The 25,665-nt window shown below is 34.0% G+C and overlaps 2 protein-coding genes across 7 annotated transcripts; both read right to left on the bottom strand.

The window, feature by feature from the left end:
- Nucleotides 1–171: 171 nt before the first annotated feature.
- On the bottom strand, nucleotides 172–8,438 carry Pym (partner of Y14 and mago). Of its 6 annotated transcripts, none has more exons than XM_080176991.1 (12): nucleotides 8,349–8,438; nucleotides 8,147–8,184; nucleotides 6,950–6,986; nucleotides 5,907–5,979; nucleotides 5,366–5,420; nucleotides 4,634–4,715; nucleotides 3,994–4,054; nucleotides 3,312–3,361; nucleotides 2,552–2,651; nucleotides 1,844–1,891; nucleotides 1,244–1,355; nucleotides 172–670 (listed from the first exon to the last, which is right to left on the bottom strand). In XM_080176991.1, the coding sequence occupies exons 1-11, from the start codon at nucleotides 8,372–8,374 to the stop codon at nucleotides 1,287–1,289; spliced, it is 639 nt and encodes a 212-aa protein (XP_080033117.1). In that variant the 5' UTR covers nucleotides 8,375–8,438; the 3' UTR covers nucleotides 172–670; nucleotides 1,244–1,286. The 6 variants fall into 6 exon arrangements, with proteins under 6 accessions (XP_080033117.1, XP_080033115.1, XP_080033116.1 ...); XM_080176989.1 differs by lacking the exon at nucleotides 8,147–8,184 and adding an exon at nucleotides 7,834–7,871 and having other exon boundaries at nucleotides 8,349–8,418; XM_080176990.1 differs by lacking the exon at nucleotides 8,147–8,184 and having other exon boundaries at nucleotides 8,311–8,418.
- On the bottom strand, nucleotides 8,414–23,238 carry LOC145332066 (KIF-binding protein). The gene is made up of 17 exons (XM_080176988.1): nucleotides 23,059–23,238; nucleotides 22,390–22,474; nucleotides 22,131–22,206; nucleotides 21,608–21,710; nucleotides 20,803–20,876; nucleotides 19,566–19,641; nucleotides 18,317–18,406; nucleotides 17,783–17,853; nucleotides 17,298–17,472; nucleotides 16,740–16,832; nucleotides 16,230–16,358; nucleotides 15,730–15,803; nucleotides 15,239–15,311; nucleotides 14,798–14,860; nucleotides 13,773–13,909; nucleotides 9,834–9,990; nucleotides 8,414–9,357 (listed from the first exon to the last, which is right to left on the bottom strand). The coding sequence occupies exons 1-17, from the start codon at nucleotides 23,200–23,202 to the stop codon at nucleotides 9,271–9,273; spliced, it is 1,707 nt and encodes a 568-aa protein (XP_080033114.1). The 5' UTR covers nucleotides 23,203–23,238; the 3' UTR covers nucleotides 8,414–9,270.
- Between the last annotated feature and the right edge of the window lie 2,427 nt (nucleotides 23,239–25,665).

Here is a 25,665-nt window from a genome sequence, read left to right as displayed (position 1 = left end):
CCCCCCCTTATTTTTGATTTTTGTCAAAACTAAGCGGGGGGTTAAAAAACTACCCCCCCCTTATTTTTGATTTTTGTCAAAACTAAGCGGGGGGGGGGGGGGGGGTTTCGGTGCTCCGGTCTTCACATGTAAGCAAGCACCAAAAAATACATACACTAGTCACTTTTTGTAAATAATATCATGCAACATTTATTTGGTTTACAAGTAGATTTAAAGGTAAAACTATTGTTAAAAAATAAAAATAAAAATAAAAGAAATATAATAAAATAAATAAAAGGAAAGAATAGTTCTTAATCGCATTGTCTTATAGACACCTTTCCGCGGATATTAAAATAAAAAATATCATACAAAAACCAATTTTGTTGGCCCGAGCTAACAAAACTGGTTTTAACATTATGATTTTTATTTAGATATTCGTGGAAAATTGTCTGTAATACGATGCTACATATTATTTTTCATTATTGCTAGGAACCGGATCTAATCCAGTGGATATTAATCGGTTTCGAAGCCTTACCTACTGGAAATTACTTTACACTTTTTTTTGATTAAACACGTATAACAAACAAAAAAGAAGGACATAGGATGATTGTTAAATCGAAGGTTTTAGGGGGGCAAATTATAATACTTTTTTATGATTTAAAATGAGACTTTTCAGGTTTTGTAATAGCCACTAGAGAAAGACCAAAGTTTTGTAGATTTTTTAGAAAAGAAACAGGAACCCTTGCTAAATGGGGAGGGGGGGATAAAACCTACGTGTAAGGGAAAAAATTAAGAGTTCTAAAAACATTTTTCCATTTTTTCCCCTCTTGGGGGAAAAAACTCGAAAAATATGTGGGAGGGGTAAAAAAAGTGAATAAAATAAGAGAACTACAAATATTTGTCAATTTTTCTCCCTCTTTAGGGGAAAAACTAGGGGGGAGGGGGATAAATGAAATATTTTGCAGCCGGGAAAAATGCATCTTTTGCAGAATATACACCCCTGCATTTTTTCCATTTTTTACCCTCCTTCGGGGAAACAACTTAAAAAATACGTAAGAGGAATAAAAAAATAAAGAGAACTACAAATATTAATCCATTTTTTTCTCCCATCTTAGGGTAAAAATAAAGGGGGGGGGGAGGAATAAATGAAATATTTTGAAGCCGGGGAAAAAAATTATTTTGTGTAGAACATACACCCCTGAAAAGAAAAAATCGAAATCTGATTTTATGTTTGTTCTTTTCATAAAAAAAAATCTAGCAAAACCTTGGCATGTTGAGGTTATGATAATAAAATGGCCATAGATAATTTATGATTGAGGTTGAATTGATTTTTCCAACTCTGCAATTTCCTGCATTACTTCTTTTTTCCGAGCAACCTAAATTAAATAATCAATATCACATTTAATATTAGATAATAGATTTTCGATTATTTGTCTAGGTTAGGTTAAGGTACTGGTTAGTCCAACGGCTAAGGGCACCACAGGTATAGATTGGCAAGGGTTAGGCATAGGAAAAATTCTTGCTTTAAATAGTTTTAATCCACCATTTTCTTCACTTAAATAGGGAATGTGCAGTTTAGGTGATTGGGCAGGGGATAAAGTACTAAAAATCCTTAGACCTAGAGTGTACTAAGTTTGGATCTAAGCTTCTATGAGGTCAAAGCTACTTTAAAAAATATTGCGGACATCTTGGGGTGGTTACTTCTAATGAGTTTTAATTGGTTGGTTAAAAAACAAGTTATGTTCAAGTTTATCAAACAATAATAATAACTATGACTGACAGGAAGGGCTATTTTGTGAATATATAATGTAAATAAACTTATCGTCAATTGTCCCTTGATATATAAATTCTGTAATAAACTTACTTTATCTAACTGTTCCTGGACCGGGTCTTTCAACTCGCCTTCATTCAACTGAAATAAAAACCAATGATAACAAAATCCCAAAGTAGAAAAACATAAAAAATCAAGGATGGGAATTTGGAAGCTAAGATATAAATAGTATTTTTATAAATGAAGAATTGAAAATATAATATAAAAAAGTCCTTTTCCTCACATATTTTTATATTCTTAATAAAGCGGCACGGATTGACTGTATGACTGACGGTCGGACAGACAGAATTATAGAGTAGTTTTGCTAGTAAATTAACAGATTAGATCAGTAATTTAATTAAATAAGAATGGAAATCAGATATATTTAAGTAAAAACTGAAAATAAAACTAACAACCACCACAAAATTTCCCGGAAACCGTTTAAAGTTCATTTTATTCCATTATCATAAAAATACATTCAGAATTTAAGGTGTTGGGTTCAAGTCAGTGCCATCCCACGTACCTCAGAGAGAGGGGACAGTGGGCTTTTTCATTTTTTAAAACTAGTCCCCAAAGTTTTATAATAACGTTTTCTTAGCATATTTGGGGACTTAAGTAAATTTTGATTGGTTGGTTCATTTAGTTGAGTGTTCAAACATTTCATCCACTAATTGAAATCAAGGGTTAAATTTGGTCATCATCATTGGGGATGTACATCAATTCATCGGCTATTGTCTTATCCCTTTTGATCCCTGCACTTACCCTCTTCTCTAACTCTTCAATATCACGCAGTTTCTTCTTGAGATTTCTCAACTTCTTGGCAGGATCAGTACTCACCGGCTGCTGACCTCCAGAATCTTTCCTGTATAGATAGATTATGATAGATAAGTAGATAGATATATAGATATGAGATTTCTCAACTTCTTGGCAGAATCAGTACTCACTGGCTGCTGACCTCCAGAATCTTTCCTGGATAGACATACTATATACAGATTGACTAGCCTAGCTGCTGACCTCAAGAATATTTCCTGTATATATAGACATATTATATACAGATGAATTAATAAGACAATCTTGACTAGCCTAGCTGCTGACCTCCAGAATATTTCCTGGATATATAGACATATTATATACAGATGAATTAATAAGACAATCTTGACTAGCCTAGCTGCTGAACTCCAGAATATTTCCTGGATAAAAAAATAATAACCAGATTGGATAAAAAGTTGAGAGAAACGAAAAGATTTAGATTTTTTATATTTATTAAGTAAAGTATTTGGGAAAAAAGTTAAAGTTTTTATTTAAGAATCTAGGAATATGTAGGGGTATTTGCCAGTTAAGCCAAGACATTTTCGTAATGTCATTTTTAAGAAAACGCCCACTTGCTCCAGATTTAACAATATCTAACTCTAGATTCTACAATGCAGATACACAATATATCCAACAGCCTCTCCATATGTTGTCATACTGTTGATCATAAACTTGGATATGATGATAATACAGATAACAGAGAAATTTTTACCTTGTTTTATTGTCTGATATAGTGGTCTTCTCAAGCTTATCTGTGACAGCCTAATTAAAATCATAATGTCAATAGAACGGATAATTGCAGGATAGCATTTTTATGATAATTATTAAAAGGGGGACGTAACTGAAGCTTTTTTGATGCAAGGGGGGGGGGGAGGGTTTCTCCGATGAACCACTTGATGAACCGTGTAAATTTTTTGGACTTAAGCTTTTGAACTTATGGTTTTAAAATTTACACGGTTCATCAAGTGGTTCCGGACCCCCCCCCCCCTGCATCAAAAAAGCTTCAGTTACGTCCCCCTTGATTGAAAACTAGTTTAAAATACTACTAAATAAAACTGAATAGGTAAGTTATTTTTTGAGTCCTCCATCTTTTCCGCCAATCACAAGCATATGTTACCCTTATGTAATAAAAAACGTAACAATGTAAATAGTTACATTAACATATAGGTAATTGTTTTGTTTATCTTAATAAAAATATCCATTTAGGGTCTAAAGCCAAAACCAGAACTACATTGTTGAAAATTTAAGCCCATCAGAAAAAAATATATAAACCAAAATATGAGAAATCACTTATTCTATATAATGTATCTACCTAATGTTAACACTAACACAAAATTTTCTCAGGGGGAAGGGAGGTGTTAACACCGCTACACCCAATTTTTAAAAAAATTTACCGAGACAGAAGTATCAGATTTTTTGGCACTGGACTTGTTCTTCTTTTTCTTGGTTTTTGCACTGAAAACATTGAATATTAGTATCAGGGATCTAAAGGTATAAGACAATGCCAATAAACTGATGTACATCCCCAATGATAATACACAAAATTATCCCTTCTGTAGATAACAATTAGTGGTTGAAAGTGAAACGCTTGAACACTCAACTCAATGAACCTTCCAATCAAAATTTAATAAAAGTCCTTAAGGTTGTAAAACCAGCGAATAAATTTAAATTGTAATGGACTTCCTTCCCCTTTTTACATCCCCTCAAGCCGTTTCACATCCCCCTAGCAAAACCCTGTGCAAGGCACTGCATACATCGTGATACATCTGTTACCTATTAAATAAGGTGAAAATTTTCTTATAGGGGCTTTTTATCTTGGGTAGGTGGTCGAACCCTCCCTAATAGTAGTTTCCAGGACCTATGAGAAGCTATATTGTAAAGGAGAACCATATCAGTTCGCCAGTTAGCAAAATCCTTTGGTAGAGATAGACAGACACATATCCTGTTACTTTTATATAATTTATCCGTTGTATCTCATCCCTATACACATAAAAAGAACACTATGTAGTGAACACATCAATCATCATACCATACCTTAGGATAGGAATTTCAGGTTTTGGAGCATTTACATTTAATCCAGGTATAGTTGTAGACTTAGGAGGGATTACAAATGTATCTGTAAAAAAAATATTCATATTATGTAAAGTAGTAAGGTTTTATTGTCTGTAGCTTAAGATTTCGAGAAATACTAAAACGTACGAATTCTCGATTCCACGGAAAAATCACTTAGGCCTTGGGATGGTTTTATGATATTTTTTTTCTTCATAGAAGTCTTGGGATGGTTTAAAGCTATTTTTCTAGCTCCTTTCTGTCCCTTTGAATACAGAGCCCCTAAAATCTAGGGGCACAGTCGCTAGCAGTTTATAAATTAGTCATAGTTTTGATGTAACAAATATTTTTGATTCCATGGCTTTTTCTTTAAAAAAAATATGACTTTGCAGTATGGCTTTGCAACCGATTTATATCCGCTGTATAGCGTCGTATTAGACAATTTTCTACGAATATTAAAAATAAAAATCATAAAATTACCTTTTCTCTACCAGTTTTGTTATTAAATTCTTTATTTTAATATCCGCAGAAAGCTGTCTATAATACGATGCGAAGAATAACTATTAATAAATCATTTCTTTTAAAGCATTAATTAACTCTAGCAAATTAAAACGCTAACCCTTTTATTCATGCAAAGTTTCTTTGTTAGGTTTTAATAAATGGCCCATCCCTTATCTTATGAGACAACTAGGTACCTTTTAAATAAACTAAACCTACCTATTTTGAAAGTGTTTGGATTATGTAAACCAGGAATATAACCAGCTTCGCGAGCCTAAAGCAAAAAAGTACATCATTACAAGAAAAGTGTTGCATGAAAGAAAATAGGTATATAAAATTTTAAACAAAAAGACAACTAAACACAACAAAAAATCCACAAAAATTTAAGAATTTTAGTTGATATTTGTGATATTTAAAATTAATTTTTTAACAACTACCTACGTGTTTTATATTTCTTAGGACTATTTAATTTATCATATCCAGGATCTAAAGGGATAAGACAATAAACGGTAATATTGATGTATATTCCCAATGATGACATACAAATTACCCCTTCTGTAGGTTAAATTAAAGGTTGAAGCGTTTGAACACTCAACTTAATAAACCAACAAATCAAAATTCAAGTAAGTCCCCAAAGTTGTTAAGCCAACGAATAAGAAAATGTTATCGTAAAACTTTGGGGACTACTGTAAAAAACAGACCTTTGCCCCCCTCCTCTCTGGATTTTCTCTCTAGTGAAAAATAGACAAATTTAAATTACCTTAGCCTGAGTTTTTCCTCTGGATTCATAGAGTGGAACCTCGTCCTGTGGTACGTAGCCATCCTTCACTCTGGGAAAACACAAAAACATTTAAATATGCTTTACAGGAAAACTCTAGTTCTGATATGCAGTTGGCTATGCATCAGAATATGAAACTTTATAATAATAAAGGGGTAGTTCCACGAAATGCATTTATTTAGGGAAGATTTTTTTCTGTTCCATAGTAAGAACTTGATTCATATTGCATAAAATTGAAAGAACCTTATTTTCCTAACAAATAGTTTTGAATATACCTACAAGGACTTAAAAAACATAGGGTAAGGGGGGGGAAATTTCGTTATTTTTTCGTTTTTTTTGAAAAAAAAATGGGGTAAATATTAATATTTTCAAATGAAACCAAGACCGGTAGAAAGCTTATGGAAAGGACTATCAGGTCCTAAAAGGACGTTATAGGGATTATCCACAAAAAATTTCATAATTATCGGACTATTCCTTCTTTGTTAAAAATGATTTTTTTTGAAAGACGCGAATTTTCGATTTTTTTTTCGAAATTTTTTTTTTTTTAAACTTAAAATTAATATAAGAAAAAAACGTATTTTATTACTGTTTAGGCCTGATCCTAAAAAAGCTCACATTGAACTATAGATTTAGACCAAAAAACATGAAAATTGATTAAAAATTGACCAAAAAACATGACCTTTAAAGTTGAATTTTAATTTCTTTTGAAATTACCGAAATTATAGAGAACACCAAGAACATTAATTTATAGGACATATGTAGCACTTAAACTTTTTAACTTTTTTTAAAAAAGCCTTTTAAAATATTGCTAGAATCCGGAGTCCGAATCCGGAATCCGTGAGAATTCGCCATTTTTTGGACGGATTCTTGTAAGAATCTGAACCCGGTCCAAAAATTTGACGGATTGCCATTCCTACTAATAACCACAACTCGTTAAATGCCTTCAATAGAACTATCCCTATTCTAGGTTTTAAAGAAAATTTAGAATTAAAGAAAAAACTTAGATTTTAATGTTTATGTTCCTGCGGGGTTTTCTCCAAGTTCCATCTGGTCTTTGCGTTCCTGGAACAAAACAAGGATTAAAATATTATTTACAAAGGATTAAATCATTCAAATGAAGCAATGATTAGGTATCTATGAAAAAAAGTTGTAAGATAGATACTCATTATGTTAACGGAAATATACAAAAGAAATTCCATACATCTATCTTTAATAACAGCCGAGAAAATGACATACTACTTTCACTACTTCCTTCTCCACAAAATCAAAATAACGGACAGAGACAATCTGTATTACTGACCAACTTCTTAATCTATTTTTACAAAGAAATTTCAAGTAGGTATTTGTAATAGCGGAAGTGAAATCTAGTTTCCCTCAAAAAGTTTCAACATAGGTATGGACAGATAGATGGACTTTTGTCATTTTTACTTCACTTCAAAAACTCTTCTAAAATGAAGTTACTATGAAACTTCAGGCAAGTTAAACTTCAAAAGTGCATGGAAAATTAGATTAAAAGAGAGAGGGAACAATGGGTTGTTTATTATAATAGTCTCCAAAGTATTATACTAATATTTTCTTATTCGTTAGCGAATTTTGATTGGTTAGTTCATAAAGTTAAGTGTTCAAACGTTTCAACTACTAATTTTAATCTACAGAAGGGGTAATTTTATGTGTCTTCATAGGGGATGTACATTGATTTAACAGCCATTGTCTTATTCTTTTAGATCCCTAGAACCGCTGGACCTACCTGGCTTCATGAGGAACCCTGTGTCTGGGTCTATATACCTCATGGACATCTGTACACCCACCCACATACACACTGGACCTACCTGGCTCCATGAGGAACCCTGTGTCTGGGTCTATATACCTCATGGACATCTGTACACACACACACACACACTGGACCTACCTGGCTCCATGAGGAACCCTGTGTCAGGGTCTATATACCTCATGGACATCTGTACAGACACACACACAACCACTGGACCTATAACAACAACAACAACAACATCTGTACACACACAACCACTGGACCTACCTGGCTCCATAAGGAAACCCGTGTCGGGGTCTATATACCACATGGACATCTGTACATACACACACACAACCACTGGACCTACCTGGCTCCATGAGGAACCCTGTGTCTAGGTCTATATACCTCATGGACATCTGTACACCCTCCCACACACACACATACTCACACACACACCAGCAGGACCTACCTGGCTCCATAAGGAACCCTGTGTCAGGGTCTATATACCTCATGGACATCTATACTCACACAGACACACCCACTGGACCTACCTGGTTCCATGAGGAACCCTGTGTCTAGGTCTATATACCTCATGGACATCTATACACACACACACACACCCACTGGACCTACCTGGCTCCATGAGGAACCCTGTGTCTGGGTCTATATACCTCATGGACATCTGTTCGGCCGTCATTTTCAATCTGTTACAAGCTAAACTTTCTTAAAATCACTGTCTGAAATATTAATAGGGATGCTTTTCATAGTCTTAGATACAATTAGATTGTTTACATAAGATAAAAAAAAAAACATAAAAAATGGCTTATTCCAATTATACCTATAGTTTCCTGTTTTAAGAATAACAACAAATACAGAAAAGAAAAGGCCTTTAAGTGAACAAAACAAACATTTAGAAATATTCATTGACATATGGTATAGATCACACAAAAAGCAAATTACATAGATGCAAGATCAAAATAAAGGTATTTGAGAATTTTTACTCAGAAAAAAGGGTTTTAGTTTTTGTGATCATTTTAAACAAGGTTTGACAGCCGAAAACTCATTATTTTATTGGACAATCTAAATGATCTATCCACATCACATTATTTGTATAATCTTCAGTCTCGGCTTTAAAAAAAGGCTCATCGCAGCTGAAAACGATCTGCTACGTCTGGTTAAGCTTGACATAAATATTTTTTTTTACATTTTTAAAAGCTGCAGCCATATTTTTCTATAATTAATATGCAACAAAAGCAGAAATAAAATGCGTAACTGTAGAGCAATAATTATAAATTCATTACAATTGGTTATCACAAGAAAACATCACAGGTGTAAGTGCAATAAAAATTACATTTTAAAAATGATTTGTGAACAATGAGATCAATAGGTATACATTTGGGTTATATACACCAAAAATGGTTTAATCACATAAAAAATGTTATCAATTATCTAAAGAAAATTGAAATAAGAGATTTCATTATAACTTGATTATAATACTTTATAGGCTGAGTTGACTTTGTTTCATTTAATAGGTAGGTAGGTGAATATAACTACATATTGATTATGAACAAATAAAAATAAATATTGGTTGTCTTAAACTGTAAGACTGCGTCGGATTTGTTCCATTTTCATGGGCAGCAACTTGACCATCTCTCTACAGGCTGTCACTTCTTCTACCACCTGATAATTAAAAAAGTTACTATAAAATTTTCATTAAATACCTAAGTAAATACTTGCACGTTTTAAACGCTATAAAACTATAAAGCTACTAAATTGTTAGGAAATGGGCGGATATTGAAGTACATTTTCCAAGAAGACTTATTTCTAGAAAGCAACATTTTTACTTCAAAAACAAATATACTAGAATTTTTTGTTGTATATTCTAATTTTCATACTGTGTGTAGTGTACAGGCGTTTTAAGAAAAAATAAGAAGTTTCTTAAGAAAAAATATTAATTTAGGACCATTTTGGAGGCGAGAACAGCATTTCTTTTCAAGGTGGACTTTTGCTATGGATCTTTGTTGGTGGTTAAAACCGGGAAAAAAAAACCCTGTGGTTTTAACTGCCCTGGACTTTTCTTGCCAACCCTGGAACCTTTTGTAATCCAGCGATATTAAAGGTTTCCAAGCCATACTGGAAAATAAAATCTGTCTAACCTTAGCCAACGTATCTGGATATTTATCACAGTACTCGACAATACTCTTGTAGTTCTCATAGGTCATGTTGATGTTGTTGAGCTCGTCATGACTGTTGGGGACAACTATGAACTTGCTGTGCATCCGTCCAATATAGAAATGGGCCAACAGGGCAGGTCTGAAACATATACTTTTGTTCAGGGAGGGAGGGGACATTGTGTTCTTTATTACACTTTTCCCTAAAAATTTATAATACCGTTTTCTTATTCGTTGACTCAATAACTTTGGAGTCTTTAATTAAATTTGTTTGGTTGGTTAATTAAGTTAAGTGTCCAAACGTTTCAATTACTAACTGTAATCTACATAAGGGATAATTTTGTGTATAGGTAATCATTGAGGATCTACATTCTACATCAAGGGGGGGGGGGGAGTTCTGACACTTTTGCGTAAACAGTGATTATAGGCTGTCTTTGGAGTGAGAGGATAGGTTATTTAACAAAAAAGTTTCCTTTTGGGATGTAGTTTTCCTATTTTTAAAAAAATTTTGGATTCGGCCTCCAGGTGGATTCTGGACAGGTAAAAAAAAAAAATTCAAGTTAGAACAAAACTTATTTAACAAAAGTTGCTTCTTTAAGGATGGTATTAACTAATTTGAAGAAAATTTTGAAATCGGGCTCCAGGTTTAGGTACTGCAGACCTCCAGATGGATCCTGGACAGGTAAAAATTGAAAAATTTTACTTTAAAAGTTAAAACATAACTTATTTAACAAAAGTAGCTTCTTTATAGATGGTATTAACTAATTTGAAGAAAATTTTGAAATCGAGCTCCAGGTTCAGGTACTGCAGGCCTCCAGGTGGATCCAGGACAGGTAAAAATTGAAAATTTTTACTTTAAAAGTTGGAACAAAACTTATTTAACAAAAGTAGCTTCTTTATGGATGGTATTAACTAATTTGAAAAAAAATTGAAATCGGGCTTCAGGTCCAGGTACTGCAGGCCTCCAGGTGAATCCTGGACAGGTAAAAACTGAAATTTTTTTCTATTAATGTTAGAACAAAACTTATTCAACAAAAGTTGATACTTCATGGATGGTATTAACTAATTTAGGCCTGCAGGAACTAATTTGAAGAAAATTTTGAAATCGGGCTCCAGGTTCAGGTACTGCAGGCCTCCAGGTGGATCCTGGACAGATAAAAACGGAAATTTTTTACTATTCAAGTTAGGACAAAACTAATTTAACTAAAGTTGTTACTTTTTAGCTAATATTACCTAATTTGAAGAAAAAGATGAAATCAAGTTTGTTCTAACTTTAATAGGAAAATTTTTCAGTTTTTAACTGTCCAGGATTCACATGGAGGCCTGCAGTACCTTGACCTGGAGTCCGATTTCAAAATTTTCTATAAATCTGTTCCTACCATCCATAAAGAAGCCACTTTTGTTAAATAAGTTTTGTTCTAACTTTTAAAGTAAAAATTTTTAATTTTTACCTGTCCAGTATCTACCTGGAAGCCTGCAGTACCTGAACCTGGAGCCCGATTTAAAAATTTTCTATAAATTAGTAAATACCATCTCAAAAGAAGCTACTTTTTGTTAAATAAGTTTTGTTCTAACTTTTAAAGTAAAAATCAATTTTTACCTGTCCAGGATCCACCTGGTCCTGGAGGCCTGCAATACCTGAACCTGGAGCCCGATTTCAAAATTTTCTTCAAATTAGTTAATACCATCTATAACTTTTGTTAAATAAGTTATGTTTTAACTTTTAAAGTAAAAATTTTCAATTTTTACCTGTCCAGGATCCACCTGGAGGCCTGCAGTACCTGAACCTGGAGCCTGATTTCAAAATTTTCTTCAAATTTGTTCATACCATCTATAAAGTAGCAACTTTGTTAAATAAGTTTTGTTCTAACTTGAAATTTTTTTTACCTGTCCAGAATCCACCTGAAGGCCTGGAGTACCTAAACCTGGAGCCCGATTTCAAAATTTTCTTCAAATTAGTTAATACAATCTATAAAGAAGCTACTTTTGTAAAATAAGTTTTGTTCTAACTAGAATTTTTTTTTACCTGTCCAGGATCCACCTGGAGGCCTGCAGTACCTAAACCTGGAGCTCGATTTCAAAATTTTCTTCAAATTAGTTAATACCATCTATAAAAAAGCTACTTTTGTTAAATAAGTTTTGTTCTAACTTTTAAAGTAAAAATTTTCAATTTTTACCTGTCCAGGATCCACCTGGAGGCCTGCAGTACCTGAACCTGGAGCCCGATTTCAAAATTTTCTTCAAATTAGTTCATACCATCCATAAAGTAGCAACTTTTGTTAAATAAGTTTTGTTCTAACTTGAAATTTTTTTTTACCTGTCCAGAGTCGACCTGGAGGCCTGGAGTACCGGAACCTGGAGGCCGAATCCAATTTTTTTTTTTAAATAGGAAAACTACATCCCAAAAGGAAACTTTTTTGTTAAATAACCTATCCTCTCACTCCAAAGACAAAGCCTATAATCACTGTTTACGCAAGTGTCAGAACTTCCCCCCCCCCCCTTTATCGGCCATTGTCTTATCCCTTTAGATCCCTAATCTTTGTTTGTGTTTACCATGAACTTGATTAAAACCTCAGGGGGACGGTTCATAACATTAAAGGACTAGTACAACCAGGGATCAATAGGGATAAGAAAATGACCGGTAAATTGGTGTACATATCAAATGAAGATACACAAAACTATCCATTATGCAGATTACAATTATAAGGGGGGGGTTTTTAATGCAACCATCTCGTAATCAGTGAGCAAATGGCACTTAGAATTCGAATTTCCATCTGAAATTTTGTATGAGTAATCCTTGGTAGGTCTATTTTCCCTAAATCGAACAAAAAGTTGGAAAAGTAATGGCTAACGGTTGGCGGCTCAGCAGTTTTTTCATTTTTTGGATATCTATAGTACAAATTATTCACGAAACCTAGCACCACCTTATTCTCGTTGCCACTCCAAAACGCTATCAAACGGTTCTAGACGGTAGCTGGTGGTACTAGAAGTTTCAAAAATGGTTATTGCTATTATTTAACATGAATTAAACCAAAAATATGTTTTAAATAGTTGATTCCTACGTAATTGATGATGAATTTACCCTGAAAATAGGCAAAAAACGGCTAAACGGCTGAGCCGCCAGCCGTTACTTTTCCAACTTTTTGTTTGATTTAGGGAAAATAGACCTACCAAGGATTACTCATGCAAAAGTTTGGATTGAAATTCGAATTCTAAGTGCCATTTGCTCACTGATTACGAGATGGTTGCATTAAAAACACCCCCCTTAGTGGTTGAAGAAACGTTTGAACACACAAATTAATGAACCAACCAATCAATAGTTCTTAAGACGAATAAGAAGACGTATTTATAAAACTTTGGGGACTAGTGTTATATACAGCCCGATGTCCCCTCCGGTCCCTCCCTGAGTACAATTAACACTAACATCCCACAGGGGTGTATATTCTGCATGGGATCCCCGGCTCAGGGGGGGGGGGGGGGAATAAAAAATAAGTGGTTGGAGGGTAAAAAAAGTGTAAAAATTAAGAAAACTGAAAACATTTTTTCCATTTCGCCCCCCTCCTTGGTTAAAAAAAACTAAAAAAATGTGTGGTAGGAGGGATAAAATAAATAAAATATGGAGTTCTCTAAATATTTTCTATTTCCCCCCCTACTTTTTAAGAAAAATCTAGGGGGAAAAAAAAAAAAAATTGCAGCAGGGGAAAAAAAATAAATCTTGTGCAGAATATACACCCCTGACATCCCAACTATTGCAGACAACGCATTCTTTAATTGCATGACCCTAACAGTGCATTGTAATGAGTTGCGCCTGAGTTTAGTCCAAGGCATTCCCCCTACCATCATCATTTATGACGTACTTTTGGCAGAGATTATAACTTAATAACATGGTTTTTATACTACGTAATATGTCTAAAAATACTCTACCTTACACTTTCATCATTATATTTTTCTGGTCGTTTCCCCTCAACTCTCATTGTATCCAGGAAAGTTTCAAAGTAGAGTATTGACTGCTTCACTAGTAGGTTCACTTTCTTTGCATAGTGTGGGTTTCCAGGTTCTGACTAAAAACAAGATTAGTTTTCACTTTTCAGGAAAGCTTATTCTACTCAAGGCGTTTTCCGGGAGCACATAAGGCATAGTTGTTCTGATGCAATGCATTTTTCATCCTAATATGTAGGGGCCTAAAAATTTTGATTTTAACGGGAATATTACTTGTCCAAAGTGGTTAAAAAGGGGGAGGGGGATGTGCCACTTTTTGAAACCAAAAGTAAAACGTGCATGGTCTCAGCCCACAAATGAGTTACAGCTCTAAAATTCGGCACAGCAGTTGCTTTTATTGAGAAAAATATGGAACTGTGAAGAAACAGCGACGGAACCGTCGCTCCCGCCGAAAACCGCCGTTTCCTGCCGATATTTTTTTTGCCTTTTCTCGCCATAAAAGACAATTTTCAATCATCTGAGATAAACTTTTTTTTTCATAAAAATTTTGCTTATATTTTCACTTGACACTTGTAAGATTTTACACTTGAATTTTTTTTTAATATTGAGATGTTTGAAATATTACAATTGTCACGTGAAAATATAAGGAAAACTTTTATAAGAAAAAAAGTTTATATCAGATGATTGAGAACTGTCTAATTTGGCGAAAAAAGGCAAAAAAAATTCGGCGGGAAACGGCGGTTTTCGACGGAACCGGGTTCCGCCGCCGTTTCTTTACAGTTCCATATTGTTCTTTACAAAAGCAACTGCTGTGTCGAATTTTAGAGCTGTAACTCTTTTATGGGCTGAGATCATGCACGTTTTACTTTTGGTTTCAAAAAGTGGCACATCCGCCTCCCCCCTTTTTACAAAAGTGTTTTCTTACCAAATGGTATAAATCATACAACTGTACTACTAAAATTTCGAAAAAGGTCGAGGGGCTAAAGTCCTCTAATGTGCAATTACAATACCTGCCATCTGATGCGTTTGATATCAACCATGTCACTGAAAATCTCACCAAGCTCGAACAAAATCTATAAAAAACTCCAATGAAAAAGTTTAATTTTCGTTTTTTTTGCTTAAAAGAACTACCTATTGTATAATCCTTATATGAAACTGAAAGTAACATGATGTCTGTCTGTTTGTGTGTAAGATGTATCTCGCCAAAAGATAACCCGATATGGTTCTCCCTTAACAGAGAGGCTTTCTATTATAAAAAGTATTAATCTTTTGTCCCTAGCTTAATATTTGGGTAATAAACTACTAAACAGTTGAGTTCTCCATTTTAAGAAAGCATTACAAATGTCTGGGATGGTTTTACACTTTTTTTCTACCCTTCAATTCCCTTAGAATGCAAAGCCTCTAGATGTAAGCGGAGCAGCCATTAGTAATGTTAAAATTATTTTAATAACCTGGCGAATGATGAGTAAATAATAGGTTGGAGATAGTTCTCGATTCAACGGTTCCAATAGATCTGCTCTTCGTCTAAATAAAAACATTTTGTTTACTTTCAGGGATAGGACAATGAACGATGAAATTCACCTCTTGCTTACCTTAAAAAGTGTAGGTATTTCTTCTGTTTAATTATCATAACTACATTTAATCAGCACATATATAAATAATTTTATTTTCTATAGGTATGTAGTTTTCAAACCAAACCTAAAACTCAAAGGAACTCAACCAAAACAAAAACGAGTTGGGGCACTGAAATTTGACGATGGTGTTGGTGGTTTTTGTTTAGTTCCTTTGAGTTTTAGGTTAAGTTTTAAAAAGTGTCACACCCGCCCTCTCCCTTTTATAAATATTTAAAATCTATAGTTTGTAGTAGGTTTTAACAATCGTACCTCATTACCATGCAGAGTAGGGACTTTTAGACAAATATTTTGCAATTAAAAACTCCTACCTGTGCATTTTACATTTGTTTTCATTGTCTGATTCAAAGAATGTCAAATGTTTGTATAACTGGCTCTGATCTCTAGCCAACAGTTACAAGATAACAAAATATTTCTATATTAAATTTTTAATCCTTATAATAAAGTAAAATGATGTTTGTTTGTTTGTCTGTACCTAATGATCTCGCTCACCGCTGAACTGATCGAATTCTCCTTAACAGGGTTGCTTCTCATAGGTCCCGGGAAGGTTTATAATTATTTTGGGGGAGGGTACCACGATCCTCCCAAGAGAAATCGCTCCTGGAAAAAAATGCCTCCCCACTAAAAAAAATTATTTTTATAAACTAAAATAAAAAATGGTGTTGGAGAGGGGGAGGGAAACCCCCCCCCCCCTCAAAATAAAATCTTATTTATTTTTCAAATTTAAAATAAAAAAATGGGTGTTGGATTTTAAATCTCCTTTTTCATGTGCCTCTAGAGACCTCTATTATTATGTTATCTGAAGATTCCTGGTTAATTCAACATAATCTGAGCATCTTTCGTCCAGCGTAAAATACTGCTGCGCACTTTGAACATGCTTCTGGGCCCATAAGAAAACACCTTTGGCATCTGCATAGCTTCTAACTCTCTCACCCGTTACCTCAAATAAGGAATTATTTTCGAGACCCGTGAGCATATAACAATACACAGCAATTATGCAAGATTTGGTTTAAAGATGCACAAAAATAACATCTCGTGTGGAATATCCCGTCATATAGGCTAATATATGGAATTATCTGGTATATTTATCCAAGGATCTAAAGCGTTAAGACAATAGCCGATAAATTGATGTACAAACCAAATGATAATGCACAAAATTACCCCTTCTTTAGGTTACAATTTTAGTGGTTGAAACGTTTAGACACTCAACTTAGTGAACCTAGAAATCGAAATTCAATTTAAGTCCCCAAAGTCAACGAATTAGAAAACTCTGGGGATTATTGTAATTAACAGCCCAATGTCCCTTCCCTTCCTGGTGTACCTGTTGAGTGTAAGCAGAAACATCCAGGTCTTCAAACTCTGTAATAGCATCTTGACTCTCTTCTACCTTAGTTTCATTTCCTTCATCCATTTCCTAAACAAGAAATATTAGGTACTAATATAAAAATTCTAATCCTATTATATAAAGTAGTATGCTTTTTTTTTGTCTGTAGCCAAGGATTTCGCTAACCGGGAAACCAATATGGTTCTCCTTTAGGGTAAAGCTTCTTAATGGCCCTGGTATGGTTTTAAGCTATTTCATTTTAATAAAAAAGTCAGGATATCAATGGTTTCAGGCTATTTTTCTGCCCATCCATATCCCTACAAATATTGAGCCCTTAGATGCTAGAGGCGCAGATACATAAAATTACCCCTTCTTCAGTAGTTGAAACGTTTGAACACTTAACTTTATTAACCAACCAATCAAAATTTACTAAAACCGCCAAAGTTGTTTATCCAAAGAATAAAAAAAACGTTACAATAAAACTTTGGGGACTAGTGTAATAAACAGACTATTGTCCCCTCCCTCTCTCTCTCTCTCTCTGCTAGAAATGCTTACCTGTAAGCTGGCACAATGCGAATACTCTAGGAGTGTGAGGGCATACTTGACACAATGTCTGTCTACAACAGCTTCGGATCTCCTACTCTTGTTGCCATCATCACCCTCCAGCTCCGCAGCTTTGTCTTCACACTTGTGGCGGTCTAGTACTGCTAAGGCTGCAGAAATACAATACCTAAAGCATAAGCTGAAATAAGGTATAGCCAACAAGCGAAATATATCTAAAATAAAGGGTTGGTAAATTGTAATAATGTAAACGGTTTGATTAATGGATTTTGACATTTTAAAACATTTGCTGTGTTACTTTATTTTGTACTTTGAACTCAGCAAAACAGTTGATGATATTTCGTGCTTAATATTTAGGTATAATGATAAGCTTAACATTTCAAAGTTTTTTCATACCAAATCATAGCAAATTCTCTCCCCCCCCCCCCCCCCACTACTTTAAGTGCCCCTAGAGGCGAGGCTAGTAAATGAAAACATACCTAGCTGCCTTGAAGCTATCTCTATTGAGATAGAAGTCGGACAAACCAGCACAGTTACACGTCCAATCCCTTACATTTGTATGTTCATTATAAAAAGTAGGGGATGATTTTCCAAAAACTACCTGTCGAGCACAGAAATCCTCCCCTTAATTATGAAATAGATTGAAACAAGAGGGATTAGGCTGTGAGAAAAGCCATTTATAGATGATGGCAGCTTTCATAGCCAGTAAAGAAATATTTTTTTCAAATATTCCCTTCATCTCTACTTTCCAGTATGGGTTCGAAACCGATGTCCACTTGGCTATGCTGAAAAATCATGTATCGTATCGTATTACATCCAGTTTTCTACGAATAAAAAATTTTTAATTATATTAAAACCAGTTTTGTTAGCCCAAGCCTTCAGCATTTTATGGCTAACAAAACTGGTTTTAATCAATCGTACATTTTTATATCCGCGGAAAGCTGTCTATATTATGATGCGCTAAAAAAACTTTTTTAATCTAATATGTTTATCTTATTATGTTGAACATTCCTCCAATCCAGATCCGGTGACTTTAGCTGTCTTGCCAGAGTGGTCAAACAGAGGGATGCAGATTTTTCACTGTTTCCAGATTTACTTTCAACCTGCATTTTTAAAAGAAATCTTGTCATTTGCAAAGGGGGGAGGCGGATATGCCACTTTTTGAAACCAAAAGTTAAACGTGCATGATCTCAGCCCATAAAAGAGTTACTGCTCTGAAATTCTGCACAACAGTTGCATTTGAGGAGAACAATATGGAAGTTTGAAGAAGCGGCGGCGAAACCGCCGTTTCCCGCCGTTTTTTTTGGCCTTTTCTCGCAAAATTAGACAGTTCTCAATCATCTAAGATAAACTTTTTTTCTCATTAAAGTGTCAAGTGAAAATATAAGCGAAATTTATGAGAAAAAAAAAGTTTATCTCAGATGATTGAAAATTGTCTATTATGGCGAGAAACGGTAAATAAAAATTCGGCGGGAAACGGCGGTTTTTAAAGGAAGCGCCTATTCCACCGCCGTTTCTTCACAGTTCCATATTTTTCTTCACAAAAGCAACTGCTGTGCCGAATTTTGGAGCTTTAACTCTTTTATGGGATGAGATCATGCACGTTACTTTTGGTTTCAAAAAGTGGCACATCCGCCTCCCCCCTTTGCAAATGTTAAGTTAACAAAACAAAGTTTAAAGGCATTAATGAATTAAAAATGTTTAGATACAAAGTTTTTTTTTTGGGGGGGGGATGGGTAATTTCTCGTGAGAGGGTGAAGGGAATCTTTCCCTCCTAGATATTTAAAAATCTTTCAAATACTCATAACTCATAAAACCCATAACGGTCCAGCGGTTAGCCTGGTCCTAAGCTACAGACAGACATTCTGTTACTTTTCTAAAGGATACCAACATATTGTTAAACCTCCTGCACAATCAGCAAGCACTATATAAAAGCAGAGAGAGAAGGGACAATGGGCTGTTTATCATAGTAATAACGTTTTCTTATTCGTTGGCTTAACAACTTTTGAAACTTTATTGAATTTTGATTGGTTGATTCAATAAGTTGAGTGTTTAATCGTTTCAATCACTAAGTGTAATCTATTTATGGGGTAATTTTGTGTACCTCATTAAGAATGTACACCAATTTATCGGCCATTGTCTTATCATCTTAGATCCTTGGTAAAATGTTCCAGGTATCGATTCAAATATTTTTGGAGTTAATCGATATTTGATACCAGGAACATTTTACGGGGAACTGCAACCTCATCCCAAAGCTGTTACCTGTGCTAGATAGAAGTATGCATGGGTGATAATTGACTCTGTTTGTTCTATTTGATCTCCAACATTATACCCTGAACTGAGAAAAACAAGGATGACAACATCCATAAAAGCGAAGCTCTGAAAGGTAGGACAAACGGACATTAACACTTGTATAATGTCATAACTGAATAATCAGAATACGAATGTATAAGAGTCAAAGCAAAATTGTAAGTAAATTTGTTGAAAAACTGCTTGATACAGGATAATGATTATAATCATACTTACATTTTTAGGACTTGATTATAGAGTTGCTTCGCTTATAATATTGTACTTTTTTGTCCCAGGAATCAGTATACCAAAAATCAGACCAATCGGATAATTAGGTCACATACAAATTTGTTGTTAAAAATGTAAAAAAAATCAACATGTTTAAAATAGACGTACGGACATTCTGGTAATGATTATAAAGTTGCTACGCTTTCTAACTCGTACCGAACTATTATAGGAATCACCATGCAAAATTTAAAATCGAGAGCACAATTTTAACATGCCTAAATTAACGAAAAAAGCTATTTAAAAAAGTAAAAAAATCAACATGTTTAAAATGGACGTACGGACATTTTGGTAATGATTATAGAGTTGCTACGCTTTCTAAATCGTACCTAACTACTAAAGGAATCACCATGCAAAATTTGAAATCGATAGGACAATTCTAACATGTCTAAATTAACGAAAAAAGCTATCCGTGACGGACGGACGTACGGACGGACGGACGGACCGACCCTAATTATAGAAAAGCTTCGCTTTTAAAAACTGTATCTATTAGGAAGTGATCAAAAACTTTGGGTACTTCTATTGAATTTTGATAGGTTAGTTATAAATACGTAGTATCCCAACTTTTCAATTAATAACCTCAATCTACATTAGGGTTTCATAACAAAATCGGCTAATGTCTTAAACCTTTATATCCCTGGGTTTTATGCAAACAGGAAAATGGCAGATTTAAATTAATACATTAATGATAAATAAACGATGATAAACACTGTAGTAGGTATTGTATTTGTAACTATTAAATATGTTAAAAATTAAAGAAATATTCATTCAAAAGCATGAGCTTCTGACAAATATGACAAAAAAACGAAGGAGCATAAGGGATAGAAAACCAGTATTTTTATGCTTATTTAAGTTGGGTTAGATCAAATAAAGGTTGTACAACCAACGAAGCCGGGTTATAAAAATCGGCCGTGATTATTATTACCTGGAATCGGTGAGTAAATCTTGAAATGTGTAAATTTCTTGACAATTTTCTTCTTTGAAGAATTTATACACCTTTAAATGAATGCATGACACATTAAAATATGACATTTGCAAGAGAAGATTTACAGAGATGTTTATTATTTACACTAGTCCCCAAAGCTGTATAATAATGTTTTCTTTTACGTTGGCTTAACAACTTGGGGACTTTTAATGGATTTTTATTGTTTGGTTGATTAAGTTGAGTGTTCAAACGTTTCAACCACTAATTTTAATCTACAGAAGGGGTAATTTTGTGTATTATCATTAAGGATGTGCAGTGCATCAATTTATCGGTCATTGTCTTATTTCTTTAGATCCCTGCATTATAATACATTTGCGAGAGAAGCTTTGTGTTTAGATCTTGCTGTATAATCATTATAATAATAGAAGGGAAAGCTGCTTAAAAATGGACATAAAATAAAAATATTTCACAAATGACCGACAATTGAATTATAATATTGTGTCCATAGATCATAGAAATCTGCAACAAAAGTTCGAGCTTTATATCTTTAATAAAAGCCAAGAAACTCATGTTTCACCCGAAAAAAAACATAATAAATAGTAAGTATGACAAAACAATAACTAGGGATAAGTCATAGGAATGAAAAATTCAGTTTTTTACCTTAAATAGAATATGAGAAAATCGGGTTTAACCTTAGCCGTACAGACGGAAAACAACGTAATTTATAGAGTAGCTTCGCTACTAAGGCAAGCATGAGTTGCGATGATAATAATTGAAATCTTATTAAAATGTGCCACCATTCCTTCAGAGCCTTCTCCAGAAATCCTCTTGCAGAATCATACTGTTCTCTGCCACACCATATTACTCCAAGATAGATTAATGCCTTCAACTTTGACAGCAGGCTAAATCTGAAAAAAAAATATTAAATGATTTTTAATCGGAAACATTATTAACTTTTCGAAACTGGTTAAAATCCGCTGGATTAGAAAGGCTTCCCAGTCACACTAAAATCACGTATCTCATCGTATTATAGACAATTTTCTAGAAATAGTAAAATGAAAAAAAATATAATGTTAATTAAAGTTTTGTTAGCCCAGGCCTTCGGGGCTAACACAACCGGAATTAATCTAATTATCGTTTTTATATCAGCGGAAAGCTGTCTTTAATACGATGCAATAAAATAACTATTATATATTTTTTACAAAAAATAATAGGTAGGTAGAAAATATACTTATCTAAAAGGAAAAAAAAACTAGGTACCGATAGAAATATTTATAAAAAATTTGATCAGAAAGTGAAAAATGTACCTAATATTTTTTTTTACATACCTTTCATCAGATATAGCCTCGCTAATTTCAATACTTTTGGTTAGTAGCTCCTCTCCAGCTGTAAATTCTTCAGTTTCTGTTCAGTAAGATTTTTGTTACTCTTTATTTCAACAATAAACCTTACAGCTTAACCGATATGGTTCTCCTTGACAAGGGAGCTTCACAAAGGTCCTGGGACGATTTTTAACTATTTAACCACCCCCACTCTCCCCAAGAAAAATCGCGTATCCGCTAGTAATTATCAAATTGTAACAAATGCCTGTCTTGATAACACCCGAAGCTGTCAGGATACAACATTCAATTGCTTTATTGTGTTCACAATCCTCTAATTCAGACAACTTTTCCTAGAAAAAAAGGATCTTAGTATGTAAAAGTTTTATTAAATAGTTTGTTCAGATCTTGTTTACCATTTCCAAGCTGCCGCTCTCGCAGAAAACCACCGTTTTTCGAGGATTTTGATTTGCCTTTAATCTCCAATTTAGACAATTTGGAATACGAAAAATATTCCTAATATTTGCATTTGACACTCTCTTTAGGTAATAATATGTTGTAAATGTTTAAATGATGAAAAAAAATATCGGCGAAAATCAGCGGTTTCAGACGAGAGCGGCAGTTCCGCCCCTATTTCCACGTTGTACCTTTTAAAAGCTACCGCCATGCAAAATTTAAGTACTGTAACTCTTTTTTAATCAAGTTCCTTTGACTTTTAGTTTTTATTTCAAAAAGTGTCACATCTCCGCCCCCCCCCCCCCCTCCTTTAATATAGTTAATTAGTTTTAATCTTTTTAAAGTAAAAATGTACTACTTATAGATAATTAAGGATAGTTATATTTTAACATCAGTGTCTCAAAGAAACCAACCCCAGAGAAGTTCAGACAAATTTACATACAGTAGCGTTTCGCTGAAATCAAGATAAACATAATTATACCTTCATTTTATCCAGACATTTCATGGCTTCATATTTAGATTTGTAAGGTTCTGACGGCGAATCTTTTTCCTTCATAAAATTGTTATATTTTTCATATTCTTCTCTTAGAAACGACAAAGTTACATTATCGCTTATGAACTTCATTTTCACCTGGAAAAAAAAAACAAATTATTAATCGGAAAATGCTTGAAGACACAAAAAAAATTTTAATATCCTTAAAAGGTTTTTTGGTTCCTTAATAGGACTTTTTCTCAACATGTAAACTTAATAAAATTAAAATTTTAACTTGAAAGAGCAAAATTCGCTCACTTGCGCAAAGTCCAAAATAATGCCGCGAGATTAAACTGTTCAACAAAAGTCGTCTTCGTAAGATTAATAGATTTTGGAATAAGGTTTTAAATTATATGATAATATTTATAATACTAGCGATTGCGCCCCTAGAATATAGGAACCTGTATTAAAAAATGTTGGAAGAGGGATTCATGTGAAACTTCTCTTCAATCAGTCCAGTAGTTATTGAAATCCTAAGCTTTAGACCAGGGACAGCTTTAGACAAAACTTCATATTATAGGATGGTTCGAAATTACTATTAGTAGCAAAGCATTTCTTAACTTGCGTTGTCTGTATGTCTATTAAGGAAAATAAATATATTTCCTTGCTTATTTGGATCCAATATAGACAAGACAAGTTTTTATCTCTCAATTTAGATAAGATTAAAGTCTTCAAATCTCCAAAACAAAAAATCAGAATTGTTTTATGTAACTTTTTGGTCCAGTCACACGCTGTAATTTACCAGAGAGGGAGGGGACATTGGACTTTTTATTACACTATTCCCCAAAGTTTTGAATAACATTTCTTATTCATTGACAAATTTTTGGGGACTTTTACTGAATTTTGATTTGTTGGTTCATCAAGTCGAGTGTCTAAACGTTTCAACAACTAATTGTAATCACAGGAGGGGTAATTTTGTGTATCATCATTCGAGATGTACCATCGGTAATTGTCTTATCCCTTCAGATCCCTGGTAATTTGAAGTCTAATATCCCTTCCAGTGCAGTGCAGTGAAGGGCACAGAGTATTGTTATTGGGGGGTGCGGAAATATTTTGACAACCACCTAAAACTAATTCTGAATGATGTTAACCCTTACAGATCGGGGGGGGGGGGGGGTCATATTGACCCCCCGTCTAGTTTTTTCAATGTCATTTTTTTTTGTAGGTAAGATAGAGAGTTGTGACTTCATGACTTTTTAGGTTTAGTAATTATACGTCGGCAAGAGTTGATCTTATAAGAATATCTGGTCTGTGTCGGTCGTGGCGTCCGGTCAAAGTCGGTTAGGTGGCACCAAATTTAGAAAAAATTCTAAATAAATCTTAATTTCTACATATGACTTTTGTGTATAGGGTAGAATTTTTTTTTGGTGAATACTTAGATATCAATGACCTTCTGAGAAAAGTGGTGTTATGACCGTTTGACCGCTCCCTGACCGACTTTATGACCGATTTTTGTCCGGCTTTTACTACAGACATATATCATGAATATCGTGGCTTCTATTACAGCTAGAGACCTATACATTTTTTGGTGAATCCTTGAGCAACAATAAACAGATAAAAATATTAATTGGCGCCGCCAACCGCCGTAACCGCCGAAAATGGCGGTTTCCGTTATTTGCCGTTTTTCGGCGATGATCAGAAACAGTAATTTTTTTGTTATGAAAAATAAAAGTTCGTCCTAAAATTTGGTCATCCTAGCTGCAAAATTGGCCGCTCTACAGCTGTTTTAATATTTAGCGGCTGGCCGCTAAAAAGCGGCTAAGGAGCGGTCTGACCGCTATGACAAGAAAAAGTAATTTTCTCTAAAAATACACATGAACCACCAGAAAAAAAAATTATGTCTCTAACTGTAACAGGAGCCGAGATAGAGGTGGGAATTGGGGCCCGATCTGTTAAACAGACATGATGATTAGTGTTATATTAGGGTTAATTTAATAATGTAAAAAAGTACCTACCTAATAATAAAGTACTATAAGATATTTAGTAGTATCTCATTCCTAAGATCCCTGGTAATTTACAGTCTAATATCCCTTCCCGTGAATTGTACATAGTTTTGTTATTGGCTGTGTGCAAAAAAAAATTGACAACCACCTAAAACTAAATCTGAAAGTCTGATGTTAAAACAGACATGATGATTAGTGTTATATTAGCGTGTAGGGAAGCTTTCTGGATAAGGTTTAAATCAATTGTTTACACCACTTTGATTTTAAGGGGGCATGATTACCCACCCCCCCTTTCTGCACAAACAAATTTTGGGTTGAGGTTAAAAACCCCTAAGATTTGCAATTCAGGTGGATATTTCCACATTTCTAAAAATGTAGGTTTTATTCACCCCTAAAAAGTTGTAGGCTTTTTAAACCACCATGTCAATAAATAACTATCCTTTCACTATCTCATAAACATACACGTAGACACTCTCTCACTCTCATGCACGTACACTATCTCTCTAACAAATTTGTGTTTCTTTTTAAAAGCGAAGCTTTTCTATAATTAGGGTCGGTCCGTCCATACGTCCGTCACAGAGTTTAGCTCTTTTCGTTAATTTAAACAGGTTAG

Source organism: Acartia tonsa, chromosome 11 (assembly GCF_053477335.1).
Source record: "Acartia tonsa isolate MP-2025a chromosome 11, ASM5347733v1, whole genome shotgun sequence".
In the NCBI taxonomy this organism is placed as follows: domain Eukaryota; kingdom Metazoa; phylum Arthropoda; class Copepoda; order Calanoida; family Acartiidae; genus Acartia; species Acartia tonsa.
This window is presented reverse-complemented; position numbering and strand designations above follow the sequence as displayed.